General features: G+C 54.5%; 5 protein-coding genes across 5 annotated transcripts; 2 read left to right on the top strand and 3 right to left on the bottom strand.

Moving 5' to 3' along the window:
* Positions 1 to 1,468: 1,468 nt before the first annotated feature.
* On the bottom strand, positions 1,469 to 8,858 carry A1O3_03108 (uncharacterized protein; the record flags this gene model as incomplete). The annotated part of the gene is made up of 2 exons (XM_007733247.1): positions 1,469 to 4,822; positions 5,070 to 8,858. 2 exons carry the CDS (start codon positions 8,856 to 8,858, stop codon positions 1,469 to 1,471), a joined length of 7,143 nt encoding a protein of 2,380 aa, XP_007731437.1.
* Positions 8,859 to 9,685: 827 nt separating this feature from the next.
* On the top strand, positions 9,686 to 10,840 carry A1O3_03109 (syntaxin 5; the record flags this gene model as incomplete). Its single annotated transcript, XM_007733248.1, has 3 exons — positions 9,686 to 9,935; positions 9,999 to 10,750; positions 10,805 to 10,840. The coding sequence occupies 3 exons, from the start codon at positions 9,686 to 9,688 to the stop codon at positions 10,838 to 10,840; spliced, it is 1,038 nt and encodes a 345-aa protein (XP_007731438.1).
* A 570-nt stretch (positions 10,841 to 11,410) lies between these two features.
* Positions 11,411 to 12,406, bottom strand: A1O3_03110 (uncharacterized protein; the record flags this gene model as incomplete). The annotated part of the gene is made up of 5 exons (XM_007733249.1): positions 11,411 to 11,621; positions 12,032 to 12,122; positions 12,184 to 12,213; positions 12,268 to 12,294; positions 12,352 to 12,406. 5 exons carry the CDS (start codon positions 12,404 to 12,406, stop codon positions 11,411 to 11,413), a joined length of 414 nt encoding a protein of 137 aa, XP_007731439.1.
* Positions 12,407 to 12,795: 389 nt separating this feature from the next.
* A1O3_03111 (hsp98-like protein) lies at positions 12,796 to 15,585 on the top strand (the record flags this gene model as incomplete). Its single annotated transcript, XM_007733250.1, has 1 exon — positions 12,796 to 15,585. The coding sequence occupies one exon, from the start codon at positions 12,796 to 12,798 to the stop codon at positions 15,583 to 15,585; it is 2,790 nt and encodes a 929-aa protein (XP_007731440.1).
* Positions 15,586 to 18,695: 3,110 nt separating this feature from the next.
* Positions 18,696 to 20,756, bottom strand: A1O3_03112 (uncharacterized protein; the record flags this gene model as incomplete). Its single annotated transcript, XM_007733251.1, has 1 exon — positions 18,696 to 20,756. The coding sequence occupies one exon, from the start codon at positions 20,754 to 20,756 to the stop codon at positions 18,696 to 18,698; it is 2,061 nt and encodes a 686-aa protein (XP_007731441.1).
* Positions 20,757 to 23,205: the final 2,449 nt, after the last annotated feature.

Consider the following 23,205-nt stretch of genomic DNA (forward strand, 5'->3'; position numbering starts at 1 on the left):
TAGAGCATATTTCCTATATTCAATTATTATAAAGACCACACGGCAAGCAGCGCCGACCAAGCCCTGGTGGCTGATTTTCGGGAAACGAGACCCCCAATACAAACAACAACAACAGCGGCATTCCACTTCCACTTCGACACCCGCCGAGCTGGACTCATGGACTCGAATCGCAAGGGGCCCACACCTCAACAACACCACAACGACACTCGTTTCATCACGTCCACGTCCACGCTGACGCTCACGTTCAAGAACCGCCCAGGCCGGCACTGGCGCAAACTGTTTCCACACCACACCAATACCAACACCCTTCCTTGGGTATGCGGCCACACCTTGGCCATTTTCGTCTTTTTGGTTGAACCGGCTTTGTCGCTTTGTCGCTTTGCTTTTCTGTTTTGGTTTTCTGTTCTGGTTTTCTGTTTTGGTTTTTGTCATGTATCCATCCAATCCAGCCTCGATGGCCGGCAGCATCGTATAGCAGTATAGTATAGTATAGCAAAGCCTAGAGACTGGTTCTCAGGAGAAGTGGAATGAAAACACCAAACAAACATGAAACAGTGACTATTTATAATTCCCGTTTTTTGTTGTTGTTTCTTGTATAGGAAAGCACGCGAACTTGGTGTTTATACTTGATGTGCATATACTTATTAGACATCTATCTGGTCAATTACTTCCCAGTCACCTAATTACTACAGGTAGGTCCTGATAGTAGAGGTGCCGGTGACGATTGACAACTACCTTATCCGTAAAGTACAGTACAGTATAGTCAATCAATCGATCGATCGATCATGTATCATGTTATGCCATATCATATCATATACAAGACGAGAAGGACAATTAATGTTTTTCTCCCATCCCCATCCCCATCCCCATCCCCATCCCTTTCCTGATCCCTGATATCTTCTGGACTCGATTCGGATTCAGATTTATACTTGTACTTGTACTGCAATTTCAAATTCAGTTTCAGATTCAGACCCAAATTAAGATTCATATCGACTCGAAATACCAACCACCAACCCAACTTTTAACCCTCGCCTGGAAGCAGACAGACCTGGTCTGCCCGAGCGGAACAACTGGAACTTGCGTGTGTCCATGATCGCCGTCACTATGGACAAGACAATAAAGACAATAAAACCCAACTTCGGCCGTAAGGGATAGATATTACATGATGAAAACATGGCACTTCGAAATCCCCAACCGGTCAGTCAGTGCGGAACGCGGAACGCTGAACGCTCAACGCTCAACATAATATAGGGTGTAACATCCTTGGGCGTGGTGAGAAATCCAGAAACGGAAATAAAACCCCAGGTGAGAACCCCTTCCTCTCCCACCCCCTAACAAATCAGATGAGATCACATCCGATCACATCCGATCCCAAGCCATACATTGCCATGGTAAAAGAACGAAGGCATCCCGGTCCTGTTCGGCTCGGCTCACACCCTCAACACCCACTACCCAAACATCTCTCTTCTCAATCATCCCATCTGTCATCACCCACAATGATCGGCACCCACTCTTGCCCCGGATACGCCGTGGCGCTCATAGGAATCTCCTCTTCTGACTCGTACCCTTCGGCTCTCGACCCGGGTAGTTCGGCAATGAAGCCCCCTGAATTGACGTCTCGCGCGCTGCTGCGCCGGTGATCTGCTGGGTTGGTGGGCTGTGCTCCTTCAAGGACGCTGACATTTCTCTCCAACAAGCCACCACCACCACCACCACCACCAGACCCCTGCGCAGCGACCCGGCCATGTTGACCGCCATTGCTGGACTCGACACTCACAGACTTTTCACTGCGTTCCGCAGACCTGCCGCCCTTGTAGGAAACCCCGGTGCGACCGCGGTCGTTGTCATGGTCGCCGCCGCCGTCGTCGATATCCAAGCCAGGAACGTTGATCGCATAGGGCCGTTCTTGATCGTCATCGGACCGCGGAATGCCGCCGACCGGGCTGATTTTCTTAGAACTGAACGTGCCCAGCTGGCCAACAAGCCTCGAACCCGTATTGGAAGTCGAATCTTTCGCTGAATCGAACTCATCGGAACCTCTCCTACCGATTCGAGGCGAACGGGATCGCTTATGCAAGTCGAGCACGTGGGCGCGGTGCTGTGGTTGAGTAGACCGTGCTTGATGGGCCACCGGGCTGCCTCTGGCGCTGGCACGACTCACCGTATCAAAGACTCCAGGGCTTGATCTGGGATCGTTTTCCGCAGGATAGATCTGCGCAGGCGCTGTGGCAGGCAGGCCGGAGAAACGGCGGTTACGATCGCCCGTGTCGATGCGGAGATCAGAAGGACGCCGTTGTTCCACATCACCATACGGGGACATGTTGGTGGACGGGATAGATCTTGTTATTGGGCGTTGTCCCCGCAAGTCTGGAGGCTCTTCCGTGGGGTAAGGATAGCTGACTGGGCGTGTTTGATGCTGATACGGAGAGGCAAATCTTGGAGATTGCTGACCTTGTCGTTGCTGCTGCTGCTGCTGCTGCTGTTGCTGTTGCTGCTGGGAGAGGCTGTGCCGAGAATCAGGCCCGCCATGATGCCATTGTCCTGACTCTGGAGTGTAATACCGTCCGGGGCCACTGTCATACGTCTGCGGAGACATGACTGCTTGAGATGACTGGGGGCCCAACTGTCCGCCAGCAGGCACCGATGCATCTTGCGTTGCTGGCGTCGGCACGGTGGATGCCCTGGAGCCGCCACCAGTCTTGAAAAGTCGATTCCCAAGGCCGGAGAACCTCTTCTTCTTCACCTCTGACGGCTGCGGCTCCGGCGTTGGAGTCCTCAACAGTTCCCTCGATTGCCGGTTGGCAGCATGAGACTGGAGCTTTGTCCGTGGGAGCTGACCAACCTGATCAGCACCCCCGTACTGGCTGCTTTGTTGTGAGGAGATGCTGTCGTGTCGGCTATGTCGCCGGAACAGACTGTTACGTTTCTCTTTATCATGGCCGTGGGCGCCGCGGCTATCAACAATCTCGCCGCGATCAAGCTTCTGCAATTTTGAGCGCGACTTGCCACCGCCCAGCCCGAAAAGTCCTCCAAAAACACCCCTTTTTGGACGGTCGGTGGCAGATGGCATCGCCAGCTGTTGGTCTGGCACCGGCGGAGGCCCCATCGACTGCCGCTGAGGTGGAATGACCTCCTCGTGCTGCGTGATTTGCGGCTTCATGTCGGGGTATCGGTCTTGGGCATCAAAGCTGGGCCTCGGATCTGTCTGCCCTCGATAGAATTGAGACGCGACGGGCTCGGAGCCAGTATAACCAGTGCTAATCGGTCTTTGGGACTGTGAAGAAGCCTGCGCACTGTATCGGTGAGTTCTCGAAGCGCTTGGTAAGGGCTCTCCACTGGCCTGGATTTGCGTCTGACTTCGAGCTGTTTTGGGCGCTGAGATGTGCTTTGGCGATCGGTATTCCTGAACATACGGTCCGGGAATCCGAAACTCTGGTTCGGCCGCCACTTGTGGCTGCGGCGGCGGCGGCGGCTGCGGTGCACTGTTGTGGTAATGCTGCTCGCGTGGCCGACGTAGACGCTCAGCCTCGTTTTGCAGCCGTCTGGCGCTGGGTAAGGGATTCTCGGTGGAGTACATATGCCTTCTGTCTATTGCTGCTTGTTCAGACTCGGCTGGATGAGGATGGTGTTTGATGTTGGGATCCGCGCCAAAAGGTCTAGAATACGATCGAGACTGCCTTTGACCAGCGGCGTCGGCGTTCGCAGAGTCCAGGACGTCCTCCACACTGACCTCGGACATTTCCTTGCCGAGAGATGGGCTGCTGATTGTTTGACTGATAGGACTCAACGGTTGAGTAGAAACTCGGCCTGGATCGTGACCGGCCTCTAGTGATCGATGGATTTCGCCAATCCCTTCGAGTCCAACAAAAGAGAACGGTCGGCGCGGAGAATTGTCATACCGGCTTTGCTCCTGTGGCCGTTTATGAGGTTCAGCCTCGCTGGTCGGCTGTCCCTTGGCCACCTCGACATTCCCTTCGCCGCCCTCTGGGGCCAGTCCTTCCAGAGGAGGCGGAATAGGTTGCGTGACGCCGCCAATATTGGTGCTCTCCGATTCTTGACCCAACGCTTGAGTATCCTCGAGCTGCTTCGGTTCAGAGATCCTGGAGGATTCATCCGCTGGCGATATGCTGTGACTCCGATGTAGCTGGATAGAATCTGGCCCCAGACTCGGGCTGACGCTAGAAACCTCCGATATCATAGAATGCCGTCGATCATGAGGCACGTCCAGACTTCTATCGCCGAACCCGCCGGGACGAGTCATCAACGGGTTGGGGGCAGCTAGAGTATTCACCTCCCCGTGGTTCTGTGTATCAGCGACGTTCTGGGGGAGGACCAGTGCAGGCTCTACCTCTGTGGCCTGTTCTGCGTTCTCTTGCTGGGCTGATTCAATCGGAGACTCTTCAGCTGTCCGCTTCGTCACTTGACTGATGGAGCGGCTTGGGACCCCAGCATCCTCAGAATGCTCGCTGTCAAGAGCTGAGATTGACGTGCTCGAAGGCACTGCGGGTGGTACCACGGCCACAGTAGGCCCATCGCCAGGAATATCTTCCTCTACCTCCCCTGGATGCTGGGCCTCGCTTGCGTCTCGATCGATAGATGCTGTCGACGAGGAACTTCCTGCGGGTGGCACCGGGCTGTGAACCTCGCTGGTCTGCGACCTCTGGAATTCTGGTCGTGAGAACCAATCGGACGCAGAGTCTGGGGAGATGCTGAGTGGAATTCGAGGCGGGTCTTCTAGGAATGTGGAATCTCGCGCCTGAGAGGGAGCAGGGGCGTCTTCGGGTTCGGGGCCCGTCGACTTGTGTCGGTTGCTCAGGAATCCCTAAACAAACGTCAACCGAGAACCTGAGCACAAAGAACAGACGTGGTGAAAGATGGTTTGTTTCCATTCATTACTATTTGAAGTTGATGAGGAACGAGGATGTGGTCGGACGGGTACCAGGTCCAGATGCCGGATATCGACCAAGACCAACAAGAAACAGCCACCGTAGCCACCACCTGTCATCTCAACAGAGAGAAACGATGGCCATCACCGAGCATGAATAAGAAGGAAAAGATCAATGCACTACCTTTTCACCAGAACTCGCATGCCGCATCTTCTCCTTTCCTTTCGCAAAGAGGCCCTTGGCCGCGATTCCTGCTTTCCCGCCAAACCTTCCTGCCGCCGCCATCAGCTTCTTTCCATCTTCTTGCATATGTCTTGCTCCAGTTGAATCCGTGAATATTCGCCGGGGAGATGGCTTGTAGGCATTTGTGGTTTCTGTCGTGTCTTGAGAGATGCGCCCGTTCATGGCATACAGCTCCGAGTGCTCGCTAGTCCTCAAGGAAAGCAACCATTCTTGCAACTCGCCGTCCGGGCGAGCAAGTACATCCCTGGCTTCGTCAAAAGCGCGAATTCTTTCTTGCGGAGTACCGAGTTTCATGATCGCGCGAAAAGGGGCGAGCTCAGGTTGCGAGTGCGACGAGGCTTGAATCGCCGATCCATCAGTCCTCAAAGGTGCGGGCTCTGGAGGGAAAGTTGGCTGTTCTGGAGTATTGCTCTCCGGGTCAATACCCCGACGCAGGTCCGCCTCTGGTTGAGAGGTCTCGATGGGTACGGGCTCTGATTGAATGGCGGCTCGGATGGTATCAGGGGAGCTAGTCGACGGTGGACTCGTCTGTTTCGGCGTCGAGGGCTCTTGTTCGGCCTGCGTCTCCCAAGAGAACCGCTGTTGCAGGAACGGCCGGCCAACTGTGGATGGCCCTTGTGCATCAACTGGCGGTGGTGCTTGGACAGTGCTAGCCAGACCGGTTTCTCTGTCGGGTATTTTGGCAGACTCTTGCAGAGTCAGATCGCGGGTCTCAGACCAAGGCTTCGCAGAGTAAATCCCTGCTTCCGATAGGGGTGTGATCTCCTCAGCTGGAATGTTCCTCTCAACTTGATCCGTTTGAACTTCGTTTACGTCACCCAATCTTGAGGATTTAGGGGTCAAGCTCTTTTCGATTTCGACCTGCAGTCGCTCATTGTCGCTCTCTGAAGTGGATGTCGCCGGTACCGAGACCTCGGGGATTGGTGGGCGCGATACTGAAGCACTCATTCTCGCCGTCCGTAGGGGCGCCGGGAAATAAGAATCAGTGTTCGACTGGGCCTCATCTGCCTCCGGGTAATCCGCATTCGAGGGTGTCAGAGATGCCGACTCCAATGGAGAGGGATCCTGGCCAGCTGGTCCCGAAGCTATGGAAGCTCCACCAACATCTTCGAGATTCCGGCTTTGACTTCGATCTAGTGGTTGACGGTCGAAGTTCACTGGGTCCGAGTCTTGTTTGCTAGATGTGCTCGAAGCATCCCACTCATTTTCACTTGAGTCGTCCGATGCTTCCCGGGATGTCTCCACATCCTCAACCGGGCGCTGCCCACTGAATGATTCAGCGAGAGCACTTCCCGCGGAAGCAGCAGCAGCAAAGGCCCTTTGCGTGAGGCTATCAGGTTCAGATGCAGCATTCACAGGTGCTTTTGCGGTAGGTATGCTCTCGGAACTTTCTCCATGTGCAGATGCAAACGGCGGCCGAGGTTGCACTACAAGAGAATCGGATGATTGCTGAAGAGGCGTGCTTGTGGATGGGGGAATTGCTGACCCTGTATTCGAGGTGAACGATTGCCAGCCTCCAGGAATAGATGGACGAAAAGTCTCCAGTCGTGCTTGTAGTGGCGGACGACCTTGCTCTGTTGGGGGGGAGCTGGCCTGGATATTGCTCGGAGTAGACCTTCCTGATAGCGATTCTAGTTTGCCAGCCAGATCCCGCACGGTACCCTTTGCAGGGGTTTCGGAGCGTTTGGTGGGTAAGGTTAAATCCGGTACTGTCTCACCGCTGTCCTGGAAATCATGCTGAGCATTAGTTTGGTCCTTGTGTGCTTGCCATTCCTGTTCCACTTCCGACCTTATATTTTCAGAAGATGGTATGCTGGCTTCGGATGATTGGGTCTGATCAATAGAGTCCGTGGTGGGCTCCGCAGGCAGAGCCTTGTCTTCAGGTGCTCTTCCATGGGCTGGGATCTCAACGGCCTGCTCTACCTCCTGCTCGGAGACTATAGCGCCATGCTGAGGTTGTGCGTCTACAGGCGCCTCTAGACTGACAGGCCTCTTTGCGGGGTTATTGTCCCGGCTTGGAGGAGTGACGCTCCTTCGATATCCCGTACGAATTGGGGTAGGGGCAGGGAAATCCTCATCCTCCACTTTTTGCGCCTCATTCGGCCGCAATGTGGAGGCTGATGTTGGTCGCGACTCAGAGCGCAAAGGTTCTTCCGGAATCGCTGGATGTGCAGACTGGCGAGCAATGACAGGGCTAATGTCTGAAGTCGAAGCGCTGTTCGACCTATCGACGGTGTCGGACGCGGAGACCGGAGAAAGGGCCCCTTGATTCTCACTTTCATGGAATGCCTGTTGCACAATCGATCGGTAACCAAAGGAAGGCTGGTGCTGCAGGCCTTGTATGTCTGATTCCATCTTTGCCTTCTCGCCGATGGACTCGTGCTGTCCTGATGTAGGAGCTTCTCGCTGCACCGGTGACTGGTGACTCGCGTTCTCAACCGGCAGTGTCGAGGCGCCAAAATCCATGCCAAATCCCGACAATCTGCCAATCGCCGGCAGCGCAAAGCTTGGACGAACTGGCGAGGGTGGCTGGGGGTCGGCTTCTGGGAGAGTATCGCTAAGCGAGACATTGCGAGAGATGGATGTGGCTGAAACGGGATCTGGACGATCGGTGTAGATAGAAGAAGACGTAGTTGGGTGTCTGGAGACACTCGCAGTCCCCTCACCGTTCGCTGGCTCTGTCGACGGATTAGGAGCACCAGAGGCTTGGAGAATATTGTCGAACCCGTACTCGCTTTTGCGCTCTGGAACAGGGTCTAGAGTTGGCTTAAGTCGCCGCGTAGAGTCAGCATCATCTACGGGCTGGGATATGGCGTTAGTGATGTCTCTTGGATCAGAAGATGTTGAGCCAGCACCAACTGAGCGCTCTCTGACTCGACCACTGATGGAATCGATGCTGGGTCGGGATGACTCCTGCGACTTGCGTGCCTTCTCCATCTCTTGCGGCATACGTTTGTAAATGTCTGAGGGCCGGACAAAGACCGGTATAGGTTTGTCTTCGTTGTTATTGCTGATTTCCGAAGGTTGAGTAGGAGGAACCGTATCGACGCGTTGCATGAAGTCCATCTGCGGCGACCGTTGCTGACTCAAACTTGTCTTGCGAGGAGGGAACTGCCTGGCTGATGTGCTTGACCCACGACTGTCAGGACGCATCGGGCTTTCATGCCGCTGGAATATATCCCCGGGAGGAGGACGATTGCTTGAGCCAGATCTCCTCTGCTGAGGGAAGCCACCTGGCATAGGCACCGGAGCATCATGAGAGGGATATTGTCTACCTCTTGAACCGGGGCGAAAGTTGCCTGGAGACATTGAACCCTGGGGTGTTGTATTGACACGCAGAGGTGGTTGGTCTCGAAAGTTTGGGGACGGCGGCTCGAAGTCATCTTGAAGTTCAGGGAAAGGCGATCGCTGAGTGGTAGGGTAGGCCGAGTCGAAGCCCGCGGAAGAGGAGAAGGCTCTTCGATCGTCGCCGCGGTCAAAAGAGGTTCTTCCACCAATGCGAGAGGGTGAAGGGTTTGTCACGCTTCGATTCGAAGGGTAGACATTGGGTTGAGGACCCCAGCGTGGGTAACCACCGCCCTCTGCAGATCCGGCGGCCGGCTCGTCAGCCTCATCGTCGTCTCCCCAGTCGTCCCCGTCATAACTGATTTGATTCGCCTCTCGCCATTTCTTAGTAACCGACCTGCCAACGTTGGTCTTGTATGCCGAGAATGAATTGGGCGCCGCCATCTGCGAGAGGGCTTGCCGATCGATCGTCTAGGACTATTGCCTAGAGTGACGCGTTCAAAGAGGAAGGTGGTATTTTCATCACAATGCAAGGCCGAACATTGCGCAAAGTGTTCAACCGCAGCGGCGCGGCCAAGTGTACAGCGCGCAGGCGAAACAGAAATCAGACACAGCACTTTTCAGAAACGCCACGGGCTAGACTAGTAGGCAAGGCTCGACTGAATCTCAAAGAGCAAGACAATGCAATGAGATGAGTGAAGGATGAAGGGGATGCGCAAGCACGAGGGAGGGCGGGTGAGGTATGAGCGCAGCCGCGTGTGCACAACTTGAATGCGGTGCAAACTCCAAACCAGGGCAGGAATTGGAGAGTTGGGATACGGAGCACGGAGTACGCCACTGCGCCTCATGCGTCACCGGAGTGTGCTGCGCCACAAACCTACCAGGGGCTAGGTTCCAGGTACCCGCCGTACTACGGTGGACAATATGAGCTGGAGTGGCGGCTGGCCAACTGGCGATACAGTGGACGACGCTATTGATCTCGGCTGCGGTTGCGCCAGGATGGTTCTTCTGTTCACTCCCTTCATATCCGCTCCTTGTACATACCTTCCGTAACGCCAGTAAATTCGTTGGCAGATTTAACTTCGCCTGTCTGTGTTAATCAGCATTCTACTTCACTTTAGCATTGCCGTCCCTGTCTTTGTTACAACTGCGCAAGGATGACCGCTCTGCCAACTCGGCCCTGACTTCGAATCCCGCCGCGCCTTCACGGCTTTCACCCAACCTCTGAGCTGGCCACCTGATCGTGGCAGGTTTAGATCTGATCCGTCATCATGGTTTCCCATACCATACAAGATCGAACGAACGAGTTCCGCGCAATCCTCACTCAGGTTCAAAAGCGACAGTCCGCCACAAAAGGAGGTCCTCAACGACAATCTCTCCTAACAGAAGCACAAAAGAATGAAGCCAATGGCGCTCCCCACGGCCCTTCCAAGGGTGCAAGATCAGAGTTCGCGCGCAATGCCGCCCAAATCAGTCGTGGCATCACGGCCACCATGGGAAAATTGGAGAGACTGGCGCAGCGTATGTAAAACCCGGATGGTGCCCGTCAATGCTGGAAGCTGAACACTGCTAATCCAAAGACAGTCGCTCGGAGAAAGGCTATATTTGACGACCGGCCTGTGGAGATCTCGGAGCTCACATATGTGATCAAACAAGACCTAGCCAACCTCAATTCTCAGATCTCAGCACTGCAACACCTTACGCAGTCACAACATCCGACTGCTTTCCAGCCTCGATCCGCAGACCAGGAAGGCCAACACCACAAGAATGTCGTGTTGATGCTACAAAATAAAGTCACCGATGTGGCTGCCAACTTTAAAGATGTCTTAGAAGTCCGGACGAAAAACATCCAAGCTTCAAGGTCAAGGACGGAGAACTTCGTATCCTCCGTCTCCGCGCGCTCACAAACCCATCTCGACGACTCGCGATCAGAGTCACCACTATATCAGAACGCTGCCGGTCGTCAAAAGACCCCGCAGGCATCCTCAAACGATTTGCTGACGCTAGAGCCGTCCAACACATCTACTCTAATGAGGAACGGTGGGCTTTCGGATCACCAGTTGTTGCTCATGGAAGAGGCGCAACCCACAAACACGTATATTCAAGAGCGCGGACAGGCCATTGAAGCCATTGAGCGGACGATAAATGAACTCGGAAGTATTTTTGGTCAGCTTGCGAGCATGGTCTCGGAACAAGGAGAAATGCTGCAACGGATAGATGCCAACACCGAGGACGTGGTGGACAATGTTCAAGGGGCGCAGCGGGAGCTGTTGAAGTATTGGAATCGTGTGCAAGGAAACCGATGGCTTGTGGCAAAAATGTTTGGCGTGCTCATGGTAAGTCGAACAGGCTTCCAACGTTCTCGGTCCCGACGTCGCTAACCATTACAGATTTTCTTCCTGCTTTGGGTGCTGATATCCGGATGAAGCATGCATAGACGGTACATAACTGTTTAGCGACTAAGCGTTTCCTGCCCCTGAAGACCTATGTTGAGGGGAGATGCGGCCTTTGTTGTTTGGCCTGCATTTCTGAGAGATTCAAGACTGTCTTCTCAGATGAGAAGGCTTCCACACCCGATTATTCAAGATGGCAACACAGTGGCCTCGTCAACGGGTTCAGCCATGGCACGCACCCGGCCCTGAATGTTCCAGGTTCTCGATGACAGAGAATACAACCACGCACGGCAAGATTATGTGTGTGGATGCCAGCATACAAGTTATCAGCAGGCGGATGGGAAGACACCACGACCACCCCAGACTCACCAAGCCCAGGGGACGGTAGTTGGGAATGTGCGGTCGGAAGAAGTCGAGACATGTACGATGCTAGTAGGGATCCGGGCGCTTTGGCGCAGTCGCTCTAGATTGGCTCAAAGGCTGGATTATAATATTCACGGTGGTTCAAGTAGCGGTGTACCAATACTGAAACTGTTCTGTTCTCACGTTCCACATGGCTCTTTGGTAACGTTGAAAGCAATTCATTACACCTCCAGTCGACAATCAGACAGGCTGATCCTCGTAGGCAGTGAGTGGGGAGCTGTCAAAGTCTCGGTGATCGATCGGATTCCAGGCGACCTCAGTGGTGGCGGCTGAGGGAATGAAAAACAAAGACATAGCTTGTCTCCGAACCTGCGACAACTGTGGCTTTTTGCAAATCAAATCGGCGACCCCGCGATGTCGACCTTGCACTATTCTCGCCTTGCGCCAGTGCCTGGGGACTGGGTCAATTGTATCTCACGCAGTGCAGAACCAGCGTTCTGTCCAGCATCTGCTCAACAATCGATATCGTTGGCAGAATTTTGTGTATTCACATTACATGTCCATGGGTATCGCTCATGTCGCACTCAGCTTTTCCAGTTCCCAAAATGGTATATGTACATTCAAGCTGCGAGACGTCCTCTTTCCCGAGATAACACAGAGTCGATTAACTATCGCTGAAGTTGAGGGCGGTCACGTCGTGGATGAACAAGAGGAGGGTAGTGTGATCGTGCCCATGCTGACGAGGCCATTTGAGGAGAGTCGGTGCGAATAAGGCTACCTATACCCATGAAGACACTGCAGATGCAATTAATTAGCCAGTCCTGTAATCTGGGGCAGACCCCAGGCGAGGAGGCGGCGTACCTGAAGGTTGCGCCCGATCCAAGCATGTATTTCCCCAGGGTTCGCGTTACCCCTGCCTGGCCTGCGCCATATTGAAAGACCGTCACGGTTCCTGGAGTGGAAGGTCAGCTTGGTGTGTGTGCGAGGTTCCTGCTCCTGCATTTGGGACAAACCATAAATGAAGCCCATGATTCCTCCGACAGCTGGCATTTCCATTAGCTTCCATATCCTCTATGGTATCATTACGTTCGACTGACTTCCACCCATGAGCATGCCCATCTTCACTGTAGCCTATTAGTCTCGGCAGACCACGACGTGCATGGAGAAAGTGAGAGAATTACATTTGTCGATCCAGGTCGGACCACGCCGCTGCGCAGAAGCGGGCATTGGAGGCATCTTTGCAGAGATGGTTCTTTCTTTGGCCGGAAGAACAGGGAAGGGCAGGTGTGGGTTCAGGCTCGGATGATGCGAGTCAGTACTAGAGTCGTGAGAATGAGGTGAGCGAAAGTGCGTGACAGCATCTGCCCCAAGCGAGCCACATCTCGCAGCTTCAGATCGGGCAGCATCAGTTGATGCGTGAAGCCTCCCGGCCATTCGAGGCCCGCCAAGCCCGCGCTGGCTGCTTCTGGAAGGTACGATGTCATAGCCTTCCGCGCAACTTCCGCCCGCTGGCCCAGTACAAGAAGCACCACACTCACCACCGCCTGTTCCCAGTTCTCTCCTCTCTCCCTCAAACTGAAACAAACGAAACAAAACTCATTATACCTTTCAAACTTCATTAAGCTATGGCTTCAGGCGGGCCGCAGTTTACTGATAGAAGCGCCAAGGCGCTGACAGACGCTGCAAACCTTGCAGAACAATACGCTCATTCTCAGATCCTCCCCGTTCATCTTGCAGTTGCGTTGTTTGATCCCTCCCCAGATGAGTCCAAGGACCAACAGACGACGGCCAATGCCTCACAAACCCATGCCTCGGCTCCCCTCTTTCGGCAAGTGATAGAGAGAGCCCATGGCGACACTCAACTCCTCGACAGAGCACTCAAGAAGGCCCTGGTGCGGTTACCCAGTCAAGATCCCCCACCAGAGCACATCACCATGTCGCCGGCACTGGCCAAGGTAATCAGATCGGCTACGGAACTGCAAAAGACGCAAAAGGACAGTTTCGTGGCCATTGACCATTTGATTGTCGCCCTGGTCCAGGACGTCAAGATCCAAGACTGTCTACGGGAGGCCAATATCCCCAACAACAAACTCATCGAGAGCGCCATCCAGCAGATCCGGGGAACGAAGCGGGTCGACTCCAAAACCGCCGATACCGAGGAAGAGAATGAAAACCTAAAGAAATTCACCATCGACATGACCCAGCTCGCCCGAGAAGGCAAGCTCGATCCGGTCATTGGACGAGAAGAAGAGATTCGACGGGTGATTCGGATTCTGTCACGACGGACGAAGAACAACCCCGTCCTGATCGGTGAGCCCGGTGTGGGTAAGACCACCGTCATCGAAGGTCTCGCACAACGAATCATCAATGCCGATGTCCCCGCCAACCTGGCCGCGTGCCGACTCCTCTCACTTGACGTGGGATCCCTTGTTGCTGGCAGCAAGTACCGGGGTGAATTCGAAGAGAGGATGAAGGGCGTGCTCAAAGAGATCGAGCAGTCACACGAGATGATCGTCTTGTTCGTGGACGAAATCCACCTCCTCATGGGTGCGGGCGCCAGTGGTGAGGGTGGTATGGACGCGGCAAATCTTCTCAAGCCCATGTTGGCCCGGGGTCAACTGCACTGTATCGGCGCCACCACGCTAGCAGAGTATCGGAAGTACATCGAGAAAGATGCTGCTTTCGAACGAAGATTCCAGCAGGTGTTGGTCAAGGAGCCTTCGGTACAAGAAACCATTTCCATCCTCCGTGGCCTGAAAGAGCGATACGAAGTCCACCACGGTGTGACCATTCTCGATGGTGCCATTGTGGCGGCGGCACAATTGGCCGCACGATACATCACCTCACGGCGTCTCCCTGATTCTGCGGTTGATCTTATTGATGAAGCCGCGGCAGATGTGCGCGTCATCCGAGAATCCCAACCCGAAGTGCTTGACAACCTCGAACGCAAACTCCGCCAGCTGGAAATTGAAATTCACGCCCTCCAAAAGGAAACAGACCCCGCTTCAGTCGAACGGCTAGAGGTGGCGAAGCGTGAAGCAGCCAACGTCAAGGAAGAACTAGCCCCTCTCAAGGAGCACTACGAACGTGAGAAGACTCGATCGAAGGAGATCCAGGATCTCAAGATCAAACTCGACCAACTCAAGAACAAGCGAGACGAGGCCGAGCGGTCCAATGATCTCCAAACCGCTTCCGACTTGACCTACTACGCCATTCCAGATGTGACGGCAAAGATCAAGCAACTCGAGAACGCTCGGGCTCAAGAAGAGGCCGAATCGCGTGCCAGAGTCGGCGACATGGGCGATGCCACACCTACAGACGCTGTCGGTCCCGAACAAATCCAGTCTATTGTGGCCAAGCAGACCGGCATCCCGATCCAAAGACTACGCGCTTCGGAGAAGGAAAAGATCCTTCACATGGAACAATACTTGCAGAAGGTGGTGGTTGGCCAGAAGGAAGCGGTCAAGGCGGTCTCCAACGCGATCAGACTGCAGCGATCAGGGCTTAGTAACCCCAATCAACCTCCTAGCTTCCTGTTCTGCGGTCCTTCTGGTACCGGTAAGACGCTGTTGACCAAGGCGCTGGCAGAATTCCTGTTCGATGACCCGAAAGCGATGATTCGGTTCGATATGTCAGAGTACCAGGAGCGGCACTCGCTATCGAGGATGATCGGTGCCCCACCGGGCTACGTCGGCCACGATGCTGGTGGTCAATTGACCGAAGCACTTCGACGGCGACCATTCTCCATCCTGCTGTTCGATGAAGTTGAGAAGGCGGCGAAGGAAGTTCTCACCGTCTTACTTCAGCTCATGGACGATGGCAGAATCACCGACGGCCAAGGTCGTGTGGTGGATGCAAGGAATTGTATCGTGGTCATGACCAGCAATCTGGGTGCCGAATACCTGTCGCGCCAGAATGCTCCGGACGGCAAGATCGACCCGACCACGAAGGAACTGGTGATGAATGCGCTCCGCAACTACTTCTTACCCGAGTTCTTGAACAGAATCAGCTCGATCGTCATCTTCAACCGGCTCACTAGGAGAGAGATCCGGAAGATTGTCGAGCTGAGATTGCACGAGATCCAGAAGCGGTTGGAGGCCAACGAGAAGAAGATCACCATCCATGCCGATGAGGAGGTTAAGGATTACTTGGGCGCTGCCGGTTATTCCCCGGCGTACGGAGCCCGTCCTCTCCAGAGATTGATTGAGAAGGAAATCCTCAATCGTCTTGCCATCCTCCTCCTCAGAGGCGCGATTAAGGACGGTGAGACGGCCAATGTGGTCTTGGATGATGGAAAGGTAGTGGTGATACCGAACCACACCGACAGTGAGATGGAAGATGAAGAGATGTGGGATGAAGACGATGCTGTGGCCGAGCTCGAAGACCGGGAGGGCAATATGGATCTTTACGAGTAATGGAATGATTAGGATGGAAGTCTGATTTTGCGAGCGATGGCGACGGCGTTGGGTTGGGCTGGACGAAAGATTCCCAGATAAACAAACAGAGATAGTTTGAGGCCGGTGTATGGAACCAGGCCCAGAGAATGGAATCAACCGATTTTTCATGTCAATCTTTTTTAGTAGTTTTTTTTACTACCTGTCTGCGTCTGTAAATTACACTGGTACACGAGTCGCGGTGAGTGAGACTAGTGAGGCCAGGCTGCAAGCTATTGCCAGTATATGAATAGCGTTGGCACGTGATTCCCCTTTTCTTGCCGAGTCAGGTGACGAGCCTTGGTGGTCAATATTACTCCCTACAGGTAATTAGGTAATTCCTCCTTCCTGGCATCATCTCTTGCCCGCCTTGAGAGTACCGTGAAAGATGGCGGTATTAGTTGTGAAGATTCATTCGCCTGCTTGCCACTCTTCTGTCCTTCTGTTGGGTTCTGTCCAGCATTGATCGATCCTGTTACCTGACCCCCTACTGCTTGATAACCCTGGTGACCTACCTAGAACTTCATAGCCTTGGCTCCCCCCAGCCACGAGGCTCCAACACAAGGGGCGTGGTTTCTGATTGTTGACACTCGACACTTGATAATTTAATACTGCCGCACTTTCATTTCACAATTCACCAAACCCCTCCTCGTCCTCCTCCTCCGGTCTGACGGCGCAGTGGTTTAGAAAAGAGACAACAAACGGGTTGCGCACTAAGCGTTTAGAAAGAGTCTCATGTTCAACTTCGGATTTAAGTGGTACCCCAGGATATTCGATCATTCAAGCAACAATAGTTCATACAATCTCGAAAAACCTGAAAAAACAGGTTCACTTACCTACAACCTCCGCTCGAGGAGTTTGTAGGCAAAGTTTTTGGTTTTGGCTGTTTGTTGTGGGTGTGGTGTGGGTGGGTGTGGGTGGGTGTGTGGTGTGGTGTGAGGTGTGGGCGTGTGGTGTTATGTTTACCTGACTGACTAACGCTCGATCTAGTTTCAGTGGCGAGTTGAATTGAAGTGAACTGAACTGGACTCAATCTGACCCGAGGCCTTGTCACTACCTACACACGTGCGATATTGATATTGTTACCACACGCCACGCCGAGTGTGTGAGTGAGTGTGAGAGTATGTGAGTGACACAGCAGTACTAAGTCCTCCGTACTCCGTAATTAGTCCACGATCATCCAGTCTAGTCTAGTATCAATATCTAGGTTGACACAACAGTCGAGGCCCATGCCCTTGCCCTTGTCCTTGCTTGCCTTCCAGGGTCAGGGACAGGGGTAGGGGCAGGAGCTGGGGCAGGAGCAGGGGGCTCGGCCTTACTATCCGATACCATCAGATCCGATTTTGGGCTGGTTGATTGGTGCCATGTTATGGGCATTAGATCTCATCGCATCCCACCGCATCGACGTACCGTCAATACTATCCAGGATATGTTGTGTACCGCCATTGCTATCCAGGATATGTTGTACACCTGCACTGTACAGTAAGCAAGTAAGTACTCCGAACCATGTACCATATACACGTCGGCATGAATATATATGAGTATGTGAATATGATATCTATCTTGGGGACTGCTTAAGGGTGTGTAGGATAGACCAATTGATAGGGACCAATTGACAGGGACCAAGTGATAGAGATCAAGTGATAGGTCACAGAAAAGGCACGTCAACGATATACGATGCGATGCATGTAATGGAGATAGATCACTTTTGATATGTTCTAGTGTTACACTCATATACCTAATTACATGCTACACACTGTGTCGTGACACCGCAGAATCTAGGTGTGGGAAGACCTGCTCTTCCTTCCCCTCTATACATGAACCATGCTATACGACATCCTTTACAATTCGGGCCGAAGCCGTCTTATCAGGCTAGGGTGGCGGGTTTAGCTAGGTTCGGACCTAATTAGCTAGGATCAGCATCAGCATCAGTATCAGCATCAGCATCAGCATCAGCATCAGCATCAGCATCAGCCAGTATCAGCATCAGCCAGTATCAGCATCAGCATCAAAGTGACAACTAAATCAGATATACTACCAACACCAAGATCACTTAGAAGGTAGAGTTGAACATGAGATTAGATCAGCGTGAGACAGTTCAAGGTAGTGGTAGTGAGTGTTATTTGTTTGAACATTAGATACACCAGAGCAGGTCAGATCAGATCAGATATGATGGTATGATGGTATGGTATATATCAATATACTTCCAAGTGTATGTGTACTTGTGTTTATGTAACATGACAAATCCATTGACGTCCTCCCTCATGCAGTGCAGGTACCCCTTTCCCATCGACTCAAACCCATTCGTTGCTATGCTGTGCTGCTTTGCTTTGCTTTGCTTTGCTGGTGACCGTGCTGTGGGGATAAATGATATGTGCTGCGAGCCGATATGACGGTATAGTAGACAGTCCTGTCCACCATCCACCATCCACCATCCATCCTCAATATGTTTCTGCCGTTCTGACTCTTTTGTTTTTCACCTATTCGGGATTCTTGCCCCGCCAAAAGAAACGAGCAACCATGACACAGTCGGTCTGATTGCCAAACGAGGCCGACCCGAGCCAAACCAGACAGACAGATATCTCGTGATATGATGTAAGGCAGACCCGAGCCAGACCAGACCAAACCAGACAGATATCTCGTGATATGATGTAAGGCAGACAGATATCTCGTCAATGATATATAGGAAACAAGAAAAATAATGGAAGAAAAAAAGAAATGTCATGCGAAAATATATGGAAACGGAGAATTGAAACCAGTCCAAGAAATATATCCATAGGGAGCCTTCCCGACCACTGGTCTTCCCATATACACATGCACACACGTACATATACATATACATATTCATATACATGCCGTACTGTACCGTGCACATCAGTTCGGGTCCAGGTGGTGGAAATATATGCACATCAGAGACCCCATTGCTGCATACGTTGTGTCTCTCTCCCTCCCACTTCCCCCACCCCAGCTTATGTGTCATGACGCTCCCAGCTGATTAAGAGATCGATCAGGTAGGACAAGACCAAAACCCCCCAAAGGCCGGGTAAGACAAGAGCAAGCCCAGGCCGGGTATCATTAATGGATGTGATTGATTACTGCGTGGTCAAGAAAGAGACGGCCAACGCCAGTAGCAGGCCGAATGGGGCGACGACGGTCGTCGACGAAGCAGCACCGGTGAAGGCGGCCGGAGACGACGGCGACGAGGTGGTGGTGGCGCCCGTGGTGGTGGAGGAACCGGAGCCGGAGCCCGAGCCAGAGCCAGAGCCTGAACCGGAGCTCTTGCCGGTCGACGAGGTCGAGTTGGAGGACGACGACGAGCACACCTTGCCGACGTCAGAGGGCAGGGTGGGGAAGTTGTCGACAGCATCCAAGATGGCGACGGCCATGCCGCCGGAGAAATGCGACTGGACGTGGCAATGCAGCAGCCAGGCGCCGGGGGTGTTGACGTAGTAGCGGAACACCATCCACGAGGCGCTGCCCTCGGCCGGGATCGACGTGAAGCCGTCGACGTACGGCGGGTTCTCCAGGTTGAAGGGCAGGCCGGCGGCCTGGGCGTCCGCGACCGAAGTGTAGTTGAAGTCGCCCGTGCCGGCGCCGATGACGAAGAACTTGTTGGCGTGCTTGTGGATCGGGTGAGGCTCGGCGAGCGGGCCGGCGATCTTGATGATCAGGTCAACCCACGTGTCGAAGCTGGTCTCGAGAATCAGGTCGCTGGACGGGATGGAGCCCGGGCTCTGGAACAGCAGCGGCGGCGTCTCGTCGTCGCGCGACTGGTTGTACGACGACACTCCGGACAGGGTCCAGGCCCACGAGTCGGATGGCTGCGATACGGACTTCATGATGTCCAGCACGAAGCTGGTAGCAGCACCAGTGCCGACCGGCACGGCTGGGTAAGGGGCAGCGGCGGCCGGGGCGAAGCTGACGATCTCGGTGGTGTTCTGGCCGCCGTAGTTGAGCACGGCCACGCCGGCAGGTACGCCGTTACCGCCCTTGTACGACAGGACGCCGAAGCCGGAGATGACCTGGTTCAGGCCGTCGTTGGCCACGCGGATCGTGTAGTCGCCGGGGGTCTGGTCGAGCTTGACGAAGAAGGAGACGCGGTCGCCGTTGCTGACGATCAGGTCGTCCACCTCCTGCGGCACGATGAAGTTGCCGTTGTACTCGTACACGTACAGCTTGTGGCTGTCGATGGCCACCTTGAGCAGCGCGAACCCGCCCGGGTTGATCAGCGACAGCGCCGCCCAGCCGTCGGCCGGGTCGACCGTGTATGTGTAGTTGGCGCCCGTGGTCGGCGTGCACGTGTCGTAGACGGTGCTGGGCAGCGAGGACAGAGTGCGGTTGTACTGGACGCCCTGCACCAGCGGGTTGCTGGCCGGGATGCAGCCCTTGGCCGTCAGCGAGCTGCCGTTCAGGATCTGTGGCGTCTGCACCGCCGCGTTGGCCAACAGCTCGTCCGGCGGCAGGCAGTACACGCTGCCCTTGCCGTTGAGGATGATCGAGTCGGCGCACGCAATGTCGACGTTGGCAGCCTGCTCGATGGCCAGGAACTCGGCAAATGTGAACTGCGTCCAGTCCGAGATGAAGACTGTCTCGGGCGACGCGGCCGCGGCCGCCAGCTGCTTCTGGTCCGTGGCGTCACCGCTGATCTGGCTGAAGGGCGTGTCGGCATCGTCGGCCGGGGAAATCAAGATGGCTCCGTACAGACCGTCCATCATCTGGCCTTTGTAGTGTGCGTGGTAGAAGTATGTGCCGGACTCTTCAGCCGTCCATTGGTACTGGTACGTGGTGCCGGGCTTGATCGAGTACTGGCTGACTCCTGGCACGCCGTCCGACCATGGGGTGCCGAACTGGCGGATGCCGTGGAAATGCACGCCCGTCACCGTGTCCAGGTTGTTGATGACGGTGAAGACAACGCAGTCGCCCACCTTCAGCTTCAGGGGAGGGCCCGGTAGCGAGCCGTTGGTCAGGATCACGTCGCGCTCGATGCCGATGGCCGAGTCCGGTTTGCCCCAGGTCACATCAATGGTGAACGGCTTGCATTTCGACGTCCCTGTGCACACCGAGCTCGAGTTGCTGGCTGCCGCGACCGAGGTGATGGACGACGAGACGAGTGTGAGGGCGGCCAAGGCCTTGAGGGCCCGAGTCACCGCCATTGGGTTGGTCTGTTATGTTCTGTTGCGTACGTCGTTGGGTGTCGTAATTATGTATGTCCTGAGATGCTGGTATATATTTCTTCCGCCCTCTTTGCAGTTGAACTGGTCGAAGCGAGGGTGAGAGGGCCCGGGGAGGTGATATGGACAGTATTCGGGACCGGAGCCGACACAAGAATCAACGAGAGACAAGACAATCAGTGGGCAGGCCACTGAGTCTGGATGGATGAAGGAACAAAGAAAAACGAGAGAAGAATGAACCCGGGTTGGCTTGGGTATGGTATGGCCGGAGAAGGATCAATCGAGAAGAAGGGACATTGACATCGACCGGGCCCGGCCAGCCAGACCTTTATGTCCCCTACATAGTACACACAGCAGCGAGGATGCAGGACTAGCATTGGCCGTCGATACTAGCCGTAGAGGACCCCGGCCGGCTGCCAGTCACGGTGGCGTCCCAGATTGCGCAGGACCACCAGCCATCCTGGAACCAGCACACGGGTCGAGCGCCCATCCGAGCCCGATTGATTGAATTGATTGATTGATTTTTCCCCATGGCCCGTCAGGCTCGTTCAGGGAGGGCCGCATGAGCCTCCTTTCTTTTCTTCGCGCCAATAGACGCTTGACTGGTTTCAGGTATCCGGACGGAGTGCTTTTCTAGTCAGGATCCTGGGCCGATCCACCTTTGCCTGGGTCGGGTCAGCCTAGTATTGCCTAGTATCTGGTATCTCCCACCTAGCAGTCGATCGACACCCACCACCACCGTAAGGTGACGATGCGGTGTTGTCGTATTTCCCAGCCCTGTGGCCCTCAGGCTTCGGCAGCTTGCTAATTAGTTCTTGTTCGGGGCTGACAGCGAGCTTTCTAGTGTGTGAAGGATGAGACGTCAGCGTGAAGCCCGCCCCGTTCAACGTCCTCCTTCCACGCTTCCTGCTGGGGACTTGCGGCACAAGCGAAGTAGGTGCCGCACATCTGACGATCCATCGAAATTTGTGACTGGTGACTCGTGACTTGTGACTTGTGACTTGCGACCGTCAGCCAGCCTAAGTGTATGTGTATGTATGGACGTCCGACAAGCGTCCGAATGGGCGGTACAGTAGTCCCTGGCCTGCCTGGGGCCGGACCTTCGAACTGGTTCGTTCCTTCGTCTTCCTTCCCCTTGTCCAGGAGCCGACCACACCACCACGGCACCTGCATATCACATCAGCCCTCAGCTGTCACCCACAGCTTATGCGCGTAGCAGGCGAGCAGCCAGAGCCACAGCCAGAACCACAGCCAGAACCAGAGTGGCGTAATCCATCAATCAATCAATCAGAAAGTGACGGGCTGTCTCGCTGGAGTGGATGCCAGGTGGTGCGGGTGGCTGACCCCAGCATTCCCACACGACGGGCCCAGGCGAGCGATCTGGTTCGTGCCCTGGTCAGCTCCCAAGCCAAGAACAGAGCAAGCTCGATGGCTCACATTTAGTTCCTGTCAAGCTCAAAATTGGCATGGGCCCGATGGATTCATGCTTGCAAGCATCATTGCAGGGTCTGAGGGGACTAATGGTTATGGTTGTGACCAGCCGCACGCTGCTGCAGCTCCAGCTCCAGCTCCAGCTCCATCCAGCTCCAGCCATCCGCTTATCCAGGGGCGGTGCACCCAACCACGGCCAATTCGGGAATTAATTAATGTAAACAAAAACATTGGCCCGCGTCACCCGTGCTCGGATCACCATGGTGCTCCTGAGTTCTTTTCACTTGTGGGGGTGAATTTCCAGGCTGATGCGGAAGATTGGGCGTGTGATCTGGGGGGGTTGATGTTTGGCTGAGGCAGCACAGTACGGGTACCTCCCGTACATCCAGAGTTTCTGTACACAACAACCAAGACTGTGACGGCAAGGGGTGGGGACAGAGTGACAGCTGCAGTTGATTCAAGCGAGAAGCTTTTTGTTTTTCTCTTTCTCTTGCTTTCTTCCCACATGATGCAGCGGGTGATGGAGTTGCGACCATGGTTGGCCTAAAAATAACCCGGGGGTGAGACAAGGAGGAGTCCTGGCCGGTGGGCGCTGGGCGGCGGGCGGTGGGCAGGGGAGAAAGCAGGGAAAAGGCCGGCCGCCAGTAAATAGTTACAGAAAATCCCACCCCGACGACCACCCATCCATCCCCCATCCCGTGGCAGTACTCGTACTCAGTGAGACAGCCAGAACGGCCAGCACGACGCGCTTATCTCTGTCTGCAGGCTGCAGACCTAGTTTTTTCCCTCAACCCTCAAGGATCAAGGTCAAGGATCAACCTTGAGGTCCCGGAACCTAAACCCGTGATGCGACAAATCCTGTTCCATGTTCCAGTGTTCTGTTCGGTTCGGGCTGCAGCCCCTGAGTGAAGACGCGCCTGCCCTGCTCTGCCCTGCAGCCATGCCGCATTGGGATTGTGCGGACTGGTCACGTGGGTCGTTGCACCATTCCCAAGTGGGC

Source organism: Capronia epimyces, assembly GCF_000585565.1.
Source record: "Capronia epimyces CBS 606.96 chromosome Unknown aczIQ-supercont1.2, whole genome shotgun sequence".
Taxonomy (NCBI): domain Eukaryota; kingdom Fungi; phylum Ascomycota; class Eurotiomycetes; order Chaetothyriales; family Herpotrichiellaceae; genus Capronia; species Capronia epimyces.